The sequence below is a fragment of the Lepidochelys kempii genome, chromosome 3 (genome assembly GCF_965140285.1).
Source record: "Lepidochelys kempii isolate rLepKem1 chromosome 3, rLepKem1.hap1, whole genome shotgun sequence".
Lineage (NCBI taxonomy): Eukaryota > Metazoa > Chordata > Testudines > Cheloniidae > Lepidochelys > Lepidochelys kempii.
In genome coordinates, this window is record NC_136382.1 from 84794610 (window position 1) to 84812478 (window position 17869).

Here is a 17869-nt window from a genome sequence, read left to right on the forward strand (position 1 = left end):
GCCACTGGGTACATGGAGACACAGAGGCTTGGACACCTAGATGGAAGCTCCATCAAGACCTCTCATTTGGAACTCTGGGGTATCTGAAGTTGAAATATCCTCAGACTGACTTCTGAGGAGATGAACAGCATGATCAGAGAGGCAGTCATGGAATTAGGAAGGGAAGCACCGTTGGGCTTTTATAAGAAAACACTTTCCTCAGTGGAATAAGAAGAAGGGTGACTGAACCGAATTGTTTAATATGGTTAAATACAAGTTTAGTAGTTTTTCAAACCCAGAAGACAGAGAGTCAGTCAGTGCGTTCTGAAGAGATGCAAGACCTTTGAAATAAAGTTAAGAAAAGCTGTCAGGATCACCTGATATTTATAGGCAAGCATCCTGAGAGGAAGATTAGAGGGCATAAAAGGCTGTATGAGCAACTCAGACACTGGTGTTGAATAAGGTGTACCACGCCAAGAAAGGGCAGGTAGTGATAATTGGTATTGATTATATTATCTTTGTTATTAAGTTCCATATCACCATTCCATTATTTTGCCAAGGGTCAATGTTGGGTTGAGAGGACTATAATTACCTGCATCATCTCCCATTTACCCTTTTTAAATATTGGCACAGCTTTAGTTTTCTTCTAGGCCTCTAGAACTTCCCCAATGTTCCAAGTTTTGTTGAAAATCAGTATCAATGGTCCATGTTGATCATGAAGTTTGTTGCCTTGACTGAAGATCCTGGCAGCTGTGGAGAGGGATGCCTGAGTGGAAGATTATGGCCATTTTTCTCAGAAGTGGACCTACACCAAAAGTTGCACACTGAAGGTGTGATGTTAAACCAATGTGGTTAAAGTGGGTGGATATTTATATTGGATTTAAACCTAGATTACAGCAATTTAGTTTTGCACCTCTAAATTGTTACTTTTTATAAGTAAGCAAAAAGTTAATTTTTGGTTCCTGTCTTCAATTAGTTTTTCACTGCACGATGTTTAGTTTTAGTGTGACAACATGGCTTCCCATTATGTGGTGGAACGTAAGTTTTGTCTTCACGAGGAAAAAAAAAGCATCTTTAACATGTTAAACTTACTAAATCCTACTATATACAAGGTAGCTGTAGTTTTAACATGTTGAGGTTAGTAGGGTATGTCTAGGTTTTATCTTGCCCAGCTAACTGCCTTGTGTATACTAGGATTTTAACACATTTAAAAATATACCTTTTTTTCCTCTATAGGATGACTACACAGCCAAGATCCCTTCAGAGCGTGGTATGTTGAATTTAAGTGGCAAGACTGCTTTGTTTCTGAGATATACTGGAAGTTTTGTGGCAGCTTCAGGTAAATTCTAAAACAGAAGTAAAACAAAATGAGTCAAATATGAAAAACAATCCATATTCACCTAGACCAGTGGTTCCCAAACTTTTTTTTCCCCGTGGACCACTTGAAAATTGCTGAAGGTCTCAGCGGACCACTTAATGATCTTTCCAAATGTTGTTTGTACCATTAACTATTGTAAAGTACTTTAGATAAAAGCACTATATAAAAAAACACTTAATAAAAATATTTTTTGTTCTACACACAAAAGCACACAACTCATATTTTAATATCAGTAGTCTTACCTCTTTAATGCTATGGATGTTCCCTCTCGCCCCCACCATAGCAGCCACAGAGCTGGGGCTGGGAAGGAGGGCCATCTCTCCCCGGCAGCCGCAGCCTTGGAGCTGGGGAAAATCACCTCTTTCTCTGGCTGCCACAGCCTTGCACACCCCCCACCCCCTCTTCTCACCCCAATTCCCCCCCCCCACCTACCTTCTATTCCCCCCCAAGGCCAATACCTCACTTTACATGTGTGTCTTCTCCAGGGTCCAAGCACCTAATTAGTGGAGCCACGCCTGTGTGGCTGCATTAATTAGGTGGGTGGCCCTTCATTCTCTCATGTGCAGCTACCCAGGTGCGCACCTTAGAGGGAACTATCCGCGGACCACCTGAATGGAGCTTGCAGACCACTGGTGGTCTGTGGACCACAGTTTGAGAACATCTGACCTAGACCTATACATTTTCAAGGTGTCACAGAGTAATACATAACTGTGCTATAGAGGCTGAAGCCAACTGGACCTTTAAAAAAATATATTTTTCCCCCCAATACAACAAATATACCAAAATACCAGATTCATAATACTACACAAAAGTAAATGAAGATGGTTAGGATAAAAGAAGGGGGAAGATATCTATCTTCAGGGTCTGTGTTAATCATAGATCTCTAAAAATTCAGCCCAAATTGCTTTGAATTTTTTGGCATTTCCTTTCTGCCGCATACCAATTATTTGTTAGCTGCGAGGTTAGCCATGTAACAGCCACAGATCAATATTTGGTGGGGTCGACTTTTCCATTTCTGCAGGATTCACTTTTATTGACCAAAGCTGCACATTGGAACCATGGTGTCTTGTTACCAGGTAACATCCTGGTAACCAGCATATATCCAAGAATGAAACTTAAGGAGGGATCCAATTTAGCATTGAATAGCATATTAAAAACTAAATTTACACACATTTGCTTTTGTTTAGATTACACAAGTCTCCATTTTGAATGTTCACGAACTGGTGCATCTTTCTAAAAACTTAATTTAACAAATCTGCCTTCAGCCAAGCGAGGCTAAAACTCGGTGGGTATGGCTGATGCTCCGGCCTAACCTTGTTTATGCTTAAGTGTTGTAATACAGTTAATATAGTATATACAATATATAATATAGTATATAAAATCGCACAGTGCTTCAACTCTGCACAGTCTAACTTTTTCAATTCACTATTATTTTAGAAACAGATCCAGTTTTTTTTTAAAAAACATCTCTACCTTTTACTGGAGGTTTCTAAGATGTTGACGGTCTTCCTGTAATTTCAAAGTAGATAACTGCATTACAGGAAGTAAAAAACAGTTACTCACCATGTCGTAACTGTTGTTCTTCAAGATGTGTAGTTCATGTCCATTCCAATCAAGTGACCCGCACACTTCTTGTCTGAAGTGCCTTGGCAGGAGTCACCAAAAGGACAAGTGCTGCATTTGTAAGGGGTTTCAGCAAAGGACCCTTAAGGATCATGAGCAGAGACTCTGAATTTTCCTCAAGGAAGCAGCCCTCCATCCATAGTCTGACCCCGAGCTGGCAGAGCCCATTCCGAGCGCCTCCTCCTCTGTGTGCAGCGCACCAGCACTGATAGCATGCGAGCTGGCACCAAGAAAGGAGGCTAAGGACTCCTGGCACTGACACAGCGCTAAACATAAGACTTCTGGCAGGTGCCAATTTTTGTCTTCAGTGCCCCAGAAGAAAAAGAGGCAGGAGAGGGGCTGCTCTTCCCCTCCTAAGCCTAAGAAGCCAGCAGCAGGGAGACCTCAGCCCATTCAGTCTACTTTGGGCCCGGTGCCTCCCAGGGGCTTGTCAACGCTGCCCCGCAAGGGGTCCAGTCAAGTCCAGCCCAGCCCACTACCCTTCTCCAGACCGTCGTGGCCAGGACATGCAACTCCCCTCCACTCCAGAGACAGTGCTGGACCTTATTCGCCTGATGGCACCGCATTCTCCAAGGACGGATGAGGCACCAGTGATAACCTGACCACCTATCCCATCTAGGGGCAAGCCAGCGATGCCATCACCATCACCCCTCTCCCGATCTCTGCTGAGCCACTCCCAGGTGCCAGTCGCCCACGTGGGGGGATCGCACGAATACCCAGAGGCCAGGCACCACTCACTGGCACCACCCAGTACCGCTCCTCCGTGGTCTTTCTTTTTGGAGACCTCGGAGCCTGAGGCGGAGTCCTATCGTTCAGATAGGTCCAGCAGCAGCAGATCTAGATCTTGGTGACACCTCCAGTCTCTTCTGGCACGGTGGCCAACTCAATGGCAACCACCAGCTCAGTGGCCCTTTTGGACTCGCTGGGCCTATCATCAAGCCTAGGGTCAGAGCCAGGCATTGAGATCCAGGTCGGCGTCAGTAACATCAGCATCCTTCGCCACCTAGCAGTAGCTGGCACCAGAGATGCCACCAATATCTCCACCTGCCGCTTAGGCCTCAGTGCTGGCAACCACCTCAGCACCAGCGATACGGCAGCCCAACAAACAACATGACCCTCTTGGTGCCGAGGGCAGTGACCAAGATAGATAGATAAAATTATCTCACACACACACGATGTAATTATAGTTACTGACATACTGTTTTTCCCCCCTTTTAAATTAAAAGAATAAAGAACACAGAGAAAGGGTAACAAATTAACCAAACAAGCGTAACCATTATCTGTGCATTACCAAAGTATGACAATTTCTAGTCTTATAAACAAGACCTTTATTATTGTTTTTACAAATACTTGCTCCCTCTATGTTACAAGCAATAGACAGAATCTCATTTTATATAGCACTTTTCAGACTCACATAATTTTTCAAATTACATACTGTACAATCCATTTCAGCACTTTGCCAAATAGCAATGTTAAATGGGGATGACACAGGAAAAAAAATTCAGCTCAATACATTCCAACGATCCATTTTGAGAATAGAGAATGGCATACCTGGCATTCTTTGTCTTGCAAGCCTATAAATAGTAACGTATAGGTCTGAATTGTTTACTGGCATAAACATCTACATATGATAAAAAAATTTCCCTTGGCAACCTGCTTTTTTGTGGATACTGATGAAATTGTGCTGTACAGTACTTATTTTTAAAAGAATGAAAAGTAGAGAGAAGGTAGATCAGATGTTTATAATGCAAGAACAAGAGGACAGTCAATAAAATTGACAGGCAACACATTTCAACTGAAATACTTTTCAGACAACAAAATTAGCCTGTGGAACTCACTTTCATAGGATATCCCTGAAGTCAAGGACTTGGTGGGATTCAAGAATAAACTGATCATTTAGATAGGTAACGAGAACATCCAGAATTACAAAAGAAAGAATAAGTAAACAAGAATACCAGAGTTTTAAAAGCAAACCTCTACATAATGGAGGTTAGGATGTAACTTTCATTAATGAGATGTTATTCCATTCTTGTACCCAATCCTGTTAGAAACAGGATGCTGTATTAGAGGGCCTTCTCTTCTGATCTGGTAATTTCTGTGTTCCTAAATGGAACTATACACACACCCCCAAGCATAGTATATTCTTGAAACCTTTTTGTTTTGACCATGATATTAAAGAAATTCTCCTGTGCTACTGCTGCACGGACTGTAGTGGCAAATTAGTAGAAAATACACACTGAACAATAGCTCAAACGCAACCTTAAAATAGTAGAATTGCTGCCAGTGAAAGCACCATTTTATATTTAATTTTCACCTGGAGAGTCTTCCAAGATGAAGAATTTTTTTTTAAAAGCTTGAAATTTGAAGGACAATCTCTACCAGTACAAGTATTACTATTTACATAGCATCCAAGTGTGCTAGATATTTTACAAATGGAGTAATAGCAACAGGCACCTTCTACTGCCAGCTGTGTTTGAACTGTATAGGACTGATTCTTGGTGAAAGGCTTGAACCTGAAGTTGCATGTAAGGACATTTTAAAAATATATAAAATCTGACAGTGTCCCTTTAAAGAGGCAAAGTTGTGAAAAGGACGACAAAACAAAAGCTTAAGTTAGAGTGGTTTTAGCACAGATCAGAATCTCAAAATGGAATTCTAATCTTCTATGCCCTAGTGTGGTAACTATGTATATTGCATTTACCTTAATTATGGGAATACTGACCTATACTGACAACATCCCAAAACCAAAATCTCATCTTAACATGGCGAGTCTCCCTCACTTCTTACCAAGACTGAACTCATATGTAAGGTAGTTAAGTCATATAAAAACAAGTATTAGTTTGACAGCAGAAATATTTGGAGCAATTTGATTTTTCTCATTAGCCAGGTACAACCAGGAAGTCATTCTGAACAGAGAACTGAAGCTGAACGGGCTTTTTCCAGGTCCAAGAGTTAAATGCATTAGGCATTATTTTCAAAAAGATTCAGGCACACACACAGTAAGTTGTATTCATTTCTTTCCAGGGTAAAAATTACTATTAAAAAGTTAGTGGTAAAGAGAAAGGTAGAATTAAAGGAAATGAGAAAAACATGGATTCCCATTCTCTGGAACAGGCAGGAAAAAGAAGGATTCTGACAGCAATTTTTTTAAAGCAACGAAGAATGCAAAATTAGTGAGAATCACTGTCCTGCTATCCACAGATGGTGGTCTTTACATAGCCTGCTTAGTTTTTAGTTGTACAAATTATTGAAGTGTATGCAATAAAAAATGAAACCCTCTTCTTATGCAGGCAATATCTAGTAACCACTACCATAAGATTGTACTATCACGAGTGACTTTTTAGCCACCAATTGAAAGATTAAAAACTCAATATATATGCTCTTTCTTGAACTTGAATAACCAGGGTTTTTTCATTATACAGTCTTCTAGAACTGAATCTTAGAAAGCTGTGACCAGTTTGCTCTGCAAAACATTTAGGTAATTACATAAATAATAAGCATGTCTCAATCCTGAATAAACCAGAAACGTAGCTTATAAAAGTTGCTAATGCTTCTCTATAGCAGCCACCATACAACTGTAAAGTGAAAACTTGAGACAACATTTTATATATGCTACAATATTTAAGACTCATTCAAATTTTATTTTGCAATGGTATAACAAGCAGAACTATTTTACTATGTAAAGACTTAAATGTTAAATAATATTTTCCCCAGACAAAACAGATAGTTTAATTTTATTTTTTCTTTATGTTCTTGCAACATCAAAATCTTTAGCTTCTGGATTATAGTTACAATATATTCTATTTATCTTTTGTTAATGGTTTTCTATGTTACATATATAGACAGTACTTCTCCATTTTGGGAGGGAATTTAGGTAATGAATCAGGTTAATCAACACAATAGCTATTTAACCTCCAACTGTAAAACGAAGTCATTTTTAGATTTAAAATTGGTTTCCCCTCTCCCCCATTGTCTCCTCTCCTCACATCAACCTACTTAAAAGTTGGTACAGATCCATGGAGAAACTGATATACTTTTTAATGATATTACAGTAACGCATTCTCAGTAGCTAGCTGAATGCTTTGTATCTGCAAGATAGCTAACGCCCAGAAATGAAAATTCATACCAATGGCTTTCTGTCTAGCCAACGGTGCACACAGCCAGTTACATAGGAAACTTCCTTTGAAAAAAATCCCATGTAAATAATAAGGATAGAAGTTGGGTTTTGTCACATTTAAAACTAGAAATACAAGATACCTATTTAAATCACATAACATTTTTAACCTCAGCCTCAACCTTCAAACTGCTGTAGCTGGCCATATGACATTTTATCAGGATTTTTACGTACCAGTGCAATAAGTAACCCATCATTAGTAACTGAACCCCAAGCTGTAGAGCCAAGCTCTTCCCCAGCTTTTCTTTCTGGGATGTATTTTCAATGCTATTTCAGCACTTTTCCACTAGAAGTCAGGCATTAGTAATGTAAACTGCACACATCTAATCTAGTCAACAAAAAGTTCCACTACTTTTAAAATCTATTAAGAGATGCGCCATTTTGTAGCTCATGTTCTGGAGTGATTTTATTCATTATTTCAGTCACAACAAAGAACAAATATTACCTTATATTAAAAGTAATGTGACATTCTGCTTTCGAAATATAAAAATAATGATTTTAAAATATAAACTGGCTCCTAAACTAAGACAGTCTTGTCAGGGGAAAAAACCCAACCACACACTTTGCACATCTATAGGGCCTTACATCAGAAGATCTTCAAAGTGCTTTGCAGAGGTGGTTAAGCATTATCCCCATTTTGTAGATGAGGAAACTAAGGCACTGAGAGGTTAAGTGACTTGCCCAAGGTCACACAAGTCAGTAGCAGCGCCAAGAATAGCACTCTAGCTTTCCAGTAGTCCATCTAGCCACTACATCTCACTGCCTCTACATTAAGTGCACTGATTTAAACATTCGTTTGGAGAGCAGGAATTGTACAACGCAGTAAAAAAACAGTGAACCAGAGCCAGTCTATGAGTGCATCAAATTTCAATCAAAAACATAAGCAATTTGGTATTCAGTGAATTAAAATGCACTTAAGGGAATGGTCACTTAAATGGTCACACTGAAAATTATACATTTACCTAGAAAGAGAAAGCTCATTAACTAGAAGACATGTGGTGTCAGTGTTGTGAAAAAAAAATATGGGTTACCTTGACATTTATAGTTCAGATAGTCATTTTAACCCTCTACACAGAAGTTATGCTTGTTGATCAGCAGACATCTAGAGTAATAAAACCCTAAAAATAAATGGATTAAAATAAAGGAAACAAAGCCATCTATCAAGATCACCAAAAAATATAACTTCAAATAGATAATCTACTGCAGCAAATGAAATGTGATATGCGTAGGTCATTGCCTGAATGAAAAACAAATTTCAGCCCAGTTCCCTGAAGGCAAACGAGCATTTAAAAGGAAGCAATGCTAACTTGTATTTCAAAAAGCCTGACCTTGAATCTGATGCTCATGAGATGGGTGGTTTATGGACAAAGATGCCGGATGTGATTCAGAAATGTGTACATTTTGGTTCTGTTCCTCACTAATTTGATGGGGCTGGACTGCATCTTGATTTGTATGAGACTGACGACTAGGTTCCTGGGTCAGCTGCATGTGCTGAGCTCCTGTTGCTAGATGAAGTTCTTCAGTTTGCCCCTGATGGGCATGAAGATGTGCTAGTGTTTCCTTTGAAAGAGTGATGACATGCATTTGCTCAGATTGTGTAGTCTCTATTTGGTTCTCCATCATATTGATACTTTGGATTTGTTCTACTTGCTCCTGCTGAGCTGCAAGAAGCAAGTTCTGCAGCTGTTGTGGTGGTTGAGTGAGTAGCGTAAGATTAGCAGCCTGGCCTGCTGTCATATTTTGGGAGTTCTCAGCAGTAACAATACTAATACCTTGATTATGACTAGGTATAAAGTTTATATTATGTACTGAATCTGTGACAAGCAACTGAATCTCTTGTCCTCCAGACGTGGACAGTTGATATTGCTGCAGCTGAAGAATGTTTCTGACCTCCTCTGAGCTATTGCTGTTGCTAGGAGCAGTGCTTGATTCTTGCAATTGTTTTTCTTTGCTGTGAATTTTCAAATGAGACTTCAAATTGTCCAAGCGGGCAAACTGCAAATTACACTCTGGGCAGGAGAAAGGCTTTTTGCCTGTGTGTAAGATACAGTGTCTCCTCTTTGCACTGGAATCCGAGAAACATTTTCCACATATACCACAAGAATATGGCTTTTCCCCTCTGTAAGAGAATATTTTACTTAATCAGAAATACTAATTCTGAGACTACTACTTTCTGCAAGGTATTACCTCACAAATGACTCATAATAAATATAATACCACCATCACCACTAATAAATAATAATAATAATCTCTGCTATACTGTAGTAGTGCTTACAGGCAATCATGTAAGAAAAATATTCAATGCTACATTTTCTGGATTCTACTTTTAAGAATTGCACAATAGTGTGACAAAGTTTTCCCTAATTTGTTCACATTCAAGAGTTAACAGGACTGCCTTCATACAAAAATACTGAGGTTTACGAAGCCCTGGTTTGACAAAAGGATGGAGAGCACAAAAACTGGAGTGATAAGAGAATTCATCTATTTTACATCTTTACTAGCATCTATCATTAAGGATTAATTTGAAGTTGAATTTATCTCGTCACTTCAACTGTTTTTAATGCTGACTGAAAATATCTAAAACCTAATTTCCGGACACACGTGGCCTATGACGAAAAGAACAGGCTTTGCTGTAATCTGATGGGTTTTTTATTGTGCGCCTCATAATAGCCTTTCAATGGTCTCAATTTTTATGAGGTTCCTTTATGCGATACCTTACGTCCATATGACTGCAAGCCATGTGACATTGTTAGTGCTGTGTACTTTTATCTTAAAAAAAAAAATCAGGTAGCATCAATGCTGGAATTTAACATGTAAGCAGGGTTTGACAGTTCCTTTAAAAAAAAACAAACACACAGAGGAAAGCCAATCTTAAGATATTTCTGCAAAAATCAGTCTAAAATCTAAGACAGTTTATCAAGTCTATCGACAATAAGCCTTCCCCCAGCTCTCTGCCTAATTTTCCCCACAATTTATTGCATTTTTTTCCTTTAAAATGTGAAGCAGAATTCAAATTAAACATTGTATAATTTAACACACATTTGAAAATACTGTAAAGAACATGAAATATTTACACTTCCATATTGGAAATAAATTGGTCAGACTGCACACAGTAAATCCTAAAAATGTCACTTTTGAGGTTTTAATGCCAAAACAAGCACTAATATCTGAACACCATAAGATTACAACAAGGCATTATAATCTATATCAAACACTTAAGGCCAAATGTAATAGTTTGCATTTTATATAAACCGGTATTATGTTCAGAAACTCTGCTATAGACTTACTACAGGGGTTAATTTAAGGAACTGTCTCAACAGAAGCCAAACAGGAAAATGGTCAAGTAACAGTTATGATTGTAGTAACTTGCTTCTGCTCTCATAGAGAAGCCTATAGTAGAAATTTTTTGGTATCACTATTTGTTTAGTGCTGACAGTATACTCAATGCTATAAAATATACAAAAATAAAGACAGTCTCTGCCCCATATTAGATGGAATCTCTCCAAGTTTTCCAAAGGAATTTGACAAGCTTTATAGCAAAAGGTTTCTGAACCTTCGTAACATTTACCCATGCAGTAATCAAATACAAAATTAGAAATTGTGCATCTATCATTTGAATAGTGATGCATGTTTACTATTAAAATTAATCCGATACATTGTGTTTTTAAAGTGAAAAAACATAAAAGCAGATTGATGTCATGATACATAGCATATATTTCAGGTGGAAGGGCTGATACCTCAAATTAACAAGGGATCTGTGATAACCAAGAATACATGACTTTTAAAACATAGCTGTACAGTAACTCCTCGCTTAACATTGTAGTTAGGTTCCTGAAAAGTGCTACTTTAAGTGAATCCAATTTCCCCATAAGAACTAATGTAAATGGGGGAGGGGGGGGGGGATTAGGTTCCAGGGAAAAAATTTTCAGCGGACAAGAGACATTATATACATATACAGTATTAGTTTTAAATAATTATAAACAACCAACTTAATACTGTATTCACCAATGAGGATTGTGAAGCTTGGTTGAGGCAGGGGTGTACCAGGGTTTGGGCACAGGGGCTTGCCCCAACCCCACTCCAGCCACCCGGCACTCTTGCTGGGGAGCAGGGTCGGGGCATAGGGGCTTGCCCCGTTTCACCTGCTTGTCCACTCCCTGGCAGGAGCGCCGCGTGGGCCAAACAACCTTATAATGGAACAGTGCGTGACTTTAAACATGTTCTGTAATAGATCAGCAACCTAATAACAAAACAGTGTTAACCGGGACAACTTCAAGTGAGGCGTCAGACTCATTTTGTTTCATTTTTTTTCCTCCTCTTTAGCTGAGAGAGAGATCTACAAATACAACAGGAGAAACTGACTATAGTGAAACTGCTTATGCACAATGTTGTCAAATGTACCAAATAAAACTGAAAAGAATTTTTTCCCCTCTGTGAACTAATCTCTCAGCTACAGAAATTGTAGGTGTTACTCATAATACTGAACTAGGAAAGAAACCGCATCTATTCTAAAGAATGCAACCTAAATCCCTGGCTTAAACTTACTGGGGTTTTCTGTAGAACCTAAACACTTCCCAGATAAATTAAAACTACATGACAAGGTCACTAGTGTACTTTAGAGACTTTCCTACTCTCCTCTGGTTAAAACATCATCACCACCACATCAATTATTGTCATAAACATATAGCTAAGGGTATCCTAGAATTCCTCCTTACCTGTAAGGGGTTAAGAAGCTCAAATAACCTGGTTGGCACCTGACCAAAAGGACCAATGGGGAAAAAAGATACTTTCAAATGGGGGAGAGAGAGGCTTTGTTTGTGCTCTGTGTTGTGAGTTCTCTGGGGAAGCAGAGAAGCATCAGGTCAGAAAACTCCTTCTCCTAAAATGAGTCTCAATATTACAAAAAGAGTAAGTAAATAAGGCAAGGCATGTTTTTGATTATCTTTTGTTTTTAGCTTGTGAATTTTCCCTATGCTTAGAGCAGTGGTTCTCAACTCTGGTCCACCACTTGTTCAAGGAAAGCCCCTGGCAGGCTGGGCCGGTTTGTTTACCTGCCGCGTCTGCAGGTTAAGCCGATCGCAGCTCCTACTGGTTGCGGTTCGCCACTCCAGGCCAACGGTGGCTGCGGGAAGCAGCGGCCAGCACATCCCTTGGCCCGTGCCGCTTCCTGCAGCCCCCTTTGGCCTGGAGCGGCAAACCGCGACCAGTGGGAGCCGCGATTCGCTGAACCTGCAGACCCGGCAGGTAAACAAACCGGCCCAGCCCGCCAGGGGCTTTCCCTGAACAAGTGGTGGACCAGAGTTGCGAACCACTGGCTTAGAGGGAGGTTTATCCCTGTTTTTTGTAACTTTAAAGTTTTGCCTAGAGGGGAATCCTCTGTGTTTTGAATCTGATTACCCTGTAAAGTTACTTTCCATCCTGATTTTACAGAGGTGCTTCTTTTATTTTTTTCCCCCCTTTATTATAAAGTTCTGTTTAAGAATCTGGTTTGGTTGGTATATTATTCTCAAGCCTCCCCAAGAAAGGGGGTGAAGGGGCTTGGGGGGATATTTTAGGGAACAGAAACTCCAAGTGGTCCTTTTCCTGAATTTGTCTAACTCATTTGGTGGTGGCAGCAGTACCCATCCAAGGACAAGGAAGGATTTGTGCCTTGGGGAACTTTTTAACCTAAGCTGGTAGAAATAAGCTTAGGGGGTCTTTCACGCGCGTCCCCACATCTGTACCCTAGAGTTCACGGTGGGGATGGAACCTTGACAATTATAGTGGAAATGCTCTGTCAGAGAGGAGAGCCTTACAGCATGCCTAGATTAGTTATCATAATACTACCTACTAATGTAAAATGTAAAAGCCACCATGAAAATATGATACAGGACTCATTCATTGATTTATAAAATTTAATAATACGCTGCACTTTTGTGCAGCATATTTGAATCAGTGTAAAATTTTGCAGATTTTAATGAGGAAATTAAATTTTATTTTATTAAATTTTAATAAAATACAAATATGTGCTATTCACAGCATTTAGTAATCAATCAGTACCCACACATGAAGTAAGTGCACCTAAGGAGCAATGGTTACTAGTCTCATTGGATAACCAATATACTATATGTACTGGACTAGAAGTTGATTCACTCAATTCACTCATTCATATCAGAGATTCACTCAATTTAATAAAAATCATGCATGTCTTGGGTAGTGTAAAGATGCTCATTCTGTAATATGGTAACAACCTGTTAAATAAAGAGAGCCAATCATTATATTACTGTATATTTCTCTAAACAAAAGTTCACCGTTGTAATGATTTTATTTTTGACATTTATATGGCAAGAATTTTAAACCTATTAAAACTTCCTAAATAAATAGCTTTAAAAAATATAAACTGCAAAACTATACTGTACCTGTGGATTCTGATGTGAGTCTGAAGAGAACTTTTTGCTGTGAATGACTTGCCACAGATTTCACAAGTAAATGGCTTCTCACCTACAAAAAACAATAGCTTGATGTACATTCATAAGTTATAATTACTCTAATAATCAATACCACCACCACCAGGCTCTCATATAGCACTTTTCATCAGTACATCTCAAAGCACTTTAAGTATCATTAGCTACATATTACCGATCGGGAAACTGAGGTAAAGCAGTGAACTGACTTGCTCAAGGTCACCCAGGTGGCCAGTGGCTGAGCCTGGAATAGAACCCAGGTCTCCAGAGTCCTGTGCTTTATCCAATAGGTCAGACTAACTGCTCATAATTACATTAAGTTCTAAGAAATCACCACTGTGCACATTAACAAGTGTAAAAGCAAGTTATTCATGCTTGCTAATTCAGGAATAAAGGAAGTTAAATTCTTATGCTTCTAGTGTAAGAAAGCATGGCATTCCAAGAGGCTGCATTCCGGCAAGATCATAAACACACACTGACCACAGTGAAGCAGTGCCAACTCCAGGGAATACAATGGAACTTCAGTGAACAGGAGTTTGGGTAAATTGGGATTTTACTGTCTACTGAATTACTCTTCTTACATGGAGCTAGCCAGAAGGATTAAATGCAGTGATAAAAAGCCACATAGTAGCAAGGCAATGTCCCAAACTGACAAAGCGAAGAAAGTGAACGCAAAGTAACAACATTTCTCTGTAGTGCCTAGATTAGGGGAGGGCAAACTACGGCCCGGGGGCTGGATCCAGCCCGTCAGGGCTTTCAATCTGGCCTGCAGGATTGCCAGCTCCAGGCGCCGCTCCTGGACACGTTGGCCACTTCCAGGAGCAGCACGAGGCCAGGGCAGGCAGGCAGCCTGCCTTAGCCTTGCTGTGCACCGCTGCCACCCTGGAGCCACTCGAGGTAAGCGGCGCCGGACCAGAGCCTGCACCCCTCGTGTACCCCAACCCCCTGCCGCACCCCTCGTGTACCCCAACCCCCTACCCTGAGCCCCTTCCCACACCCCTCCTGCGCCCCAACCCTTTGCCCCAGCCCTACATTCATGGCCCTGCATACAAATTTTCCCACCCAGATGCAGCCCTCGGGCCAAAAAGTTTGCCCGTCCCTGGCCTAGATATTTCTAGACATGTAATATGTCATGGATCACCATATAAGTGATTCACATTCCCATCACTATCTAGGCACAACAAAGCAAACTGAAGACTGAGTAGAAGCAAGTTTACAGAAACTTTAAACTTAATATTGAATTTCCATGCTTGTCAGCTTTCACAAAGCCTAAAAAACCCCAAACCAAACAAAGAGTGATGTAACCAACTTCCACCATGCACAAGTTTTCAGAAATATTACAGCAAGACAGTACATTCAACAACCAAAAAACAGGGGTTGTTATTTTTTCTTGTTCTTTTCACCTTTGGAGAAGGGCTAAAATCAATCAGCTTACCTCTCTCAGCTGCTATTTCCGATGCCTAGCCTGCCGTTTCTGGAGACAATGCTAAAATCTCTCAAATACATTGTTTTTAACCCTGACCTTGATACTATGCCTCTTCCTCTTACTTCTCACTACACACTCATCCCCTTGCTATATTTGCAGCACAACACCACCCACTAACAACTGAAGTGCTACCAACAAGTCTTACTCTAACAGCACACCATGCTGTCCTAGACAGAAAATGCAAAGGCCACAATCATGCAAACAGAAAAGGAGTACTTGTGGCACCTTAGAGACTAACCAATTTATTTGAGCATAAGCTTTCGTGAGCTACAGCTCACTTCATATCCGATGAAGTGAGCTGTAGCTCACGAAAGCTTATGCTCAAATAAATTGGTTAGTCTCTAAGGTGCCACAAGTACTCCTTTTCTATTTGCGAATACAGACTAACATGGCTGTTACTCTGAAACCAATCATGCAAATGAAAATAATCCCTGCACTTTTTCTAAAAATGAGAAAGCAAGCACTGACCCAATAACACAAACTATACATATGTAGGGAATTCCAAAAAGCAAATGTTTAAGGGTATCATTTATAAAAGCAATTTCTCCCTGTCACAGACAGAGAAACTATGAGAAGTTATACAAATCTAAAGTTGCATACCATGTTTTCACTTTTCTATTGTTTTAAATTTTACAATAGAAAATTTTGCAAATCTAAACCTCCACAATGAAGATTTAAAGACGAATTACAAAGGCTTTGCTACATTTAAAACATGCTTGTAAAATTCCAGAAAAAGCGAAAAAAGAGTAATAATATTAACAGCAGATTCCAATTTAAAGGTATAATTGGCACAGTATTTTAAATTACTTTCCCGTTACTCCAAGGGGCAGAAAAACCCTGAAAAAAACCCACAAGTACCATAACAGTTTGAAATGCATTACATTATAACCTTTATTTTAGTTCTCATTGTTTATGGTATTTGTGGTGTCATTGGTAGAGAAAACAGGAAGTCCAAAACTGAGATTTCTTAGGATCTTGAGGTAGTATAGAATCTACTGTTGTTCAAGTAAGCCCAAAATACTTTTTTAGAATAATAGTATATACTTTTTCCCTTTCTGAATTCCTACAAGAGAATTATAATTATTTTAAAAGTCACCTTTCAAACATGACCTTCAACATGAATTACCTTCTTGGAAGGTTATGCTTAACCAGCAGGGGAGAGTCAGTCTGCCTCAGCTTGCCCTCTGACTCTCCAAGCAACGTACACCCTATGTATTTCAAATTACATTTCCCCTCTCAAAGTCTAGTTTATTAAAACATCATAAACTCTTTTACTGGTCAACAAGGTTCACTAATAATCCATCCCTCAAGAACTCTGGGAGAAGGCTTCTCTGTTCTTGGGTTGTAGTCAATAGGTTCCTACCACCACCTGGCTCTCCATCAGCCTGACCCAGTCCTCACCGAGGATTGTACCACTGAAGAGCCTTCCAGCACTTTCTGAAGGTCTCCCTCTGTGAGAAAAGCAGCCCATCTTGTAGTAGGCATTGCTTTTAGGCTGCCTCACATGACCCTCTATTTTACACTGGCTACAAATACCTGTGGCCATTCCTAGGGGGTACACCTCCTCACTGGGAGCCAGGACATTACTGCACACCCAATGGAGGTCTCCCTGCCAACCAGGGATGGGGTATGTGAACCCCATCACAGCCAACAAGTTGGTCTTAGCATTCCTTGAAAGAAAAATGGTGTGTAATATATACCTGTATGTGTTCTTAGATGTTTCTTTAACTGAGCTGCATCCATGAATTTGCGATGACACTGGTTACATTCCGGCAATGAATGGCCTTGTCGCAATAATAAAAAAAGTGTCAGTGCATAAGTGATCCCCTGTATTTCTTCAGTGATCTTTGTTAAAGCACTTCCCTGTAAAATAACCACTTTAATATAATATATAAAGACAACAACGATTCATTAGTTATTTCTGTTGCTGCACATCACTAGAAATGGCAGCATTATTCTATTCCATTTCCCCAGTTAATTCAATCACTGAAGAAAGGACGCTGGTTGTTTTAACTCCTACCTCTATCACCCTCCTTTTGGAGCTTTGTGATTCCTTAGTTCCTCTCCACTTTACATGCCTATTATCCAGCCACCATCTTTCTAGAACAAAATTAGCTGGGACTCCTTTTAAAGCTATCAATACCATTCAGCCAGAGGAGTAGCAGAAAAACACAAAGCACAATATTGACAACAGACAGTGATGGTACTACTTTTACTACTCATCTCTGGTGATCAGGTGACAGCCTAACAGATCATGATGAGGGGAGGGGGAGGGGGAGAAAGCCAGGCAACCCGCCCGTCCTCCCCCACCAGCCTTGTTATACCTGTGTGCACTCGGTAATGACTCTTCAGTTGTCTCTTTTGGCTAAAATACTTTCCACACTGATCACACGTAAAAGCCTTCTGTCCTGTAATAAAAATTAATATCCCTAAAAATATAAATAATTCCAAAAATTAAGCTAAAACATAACTAACATTTCTGTATAACTTAGCTACCTTATAGCATAAGAGTCTAACACTTACTTTAAAAAGAAAATACTGAGCAGAAATGTTTGTTTTGAAATGTCTAATACTTAGTATAGCTAGATTATATTTGTCTTTGATAACTTACCTGTGTGTAGGCTCATATGTTCCAAAAGAGAATGTTTTGTTGTTAAAGCTTTACTACAGACAGTACAGGTATATGGTCGCTCTCCAGTATGCATCCGCTCATGAACCTGAAGAGAGTGCTTCTGGGAAAAGCCTTTACCACATTCATTGCATTTAAAAGGGCGTTCTCCTAAAAG

General features: G+C 39.7%; 1 protein-coding gene across 9 annotated transcripts in view; it reads right to left on the reverse strand.

Moving 5' to 3' along the window:
* The window catches only part of ZBTB24 (zinc finger and BTB domain containing 24), a 55255-nt gene that overhangs the window by 32396 nt on the left and 4990 nt on the right, over positions 1-17869 (reverse strand). For 2 of the 9 annotated variants that reach the window (XM_073337007.1, XM_073337012.2), the window contains exons 3-7: positions 17695-17862; positions 17408-17491; positions 16784-16867; positions 13553-13634; positions 1199-1325 (exon numbers count right to left, since the gene is read on the reverse strand). In XM_073337007.1, coding sequence (XP_073193108.1) covers positions 1199-1325; positions 13553-13634; positions 16784-16867; positions 17408-17491; positions 17695-17862 — 545 coding nt within the window. Of the gene's footprint in view, positions 1-579; positions 730-1198; positions 1326-8482; positions 9274-10831; positions 11491-13552; positions 13635-16783; positions 16947-17407; positions 17492-17694; positions 17863-17869 lie in introns of those variants that run through there. The other 7 variants (XM_073337016.1, XM_073337017.2, XM_073337011.2 and 4 more) reach the window with 6 other exon arrangements.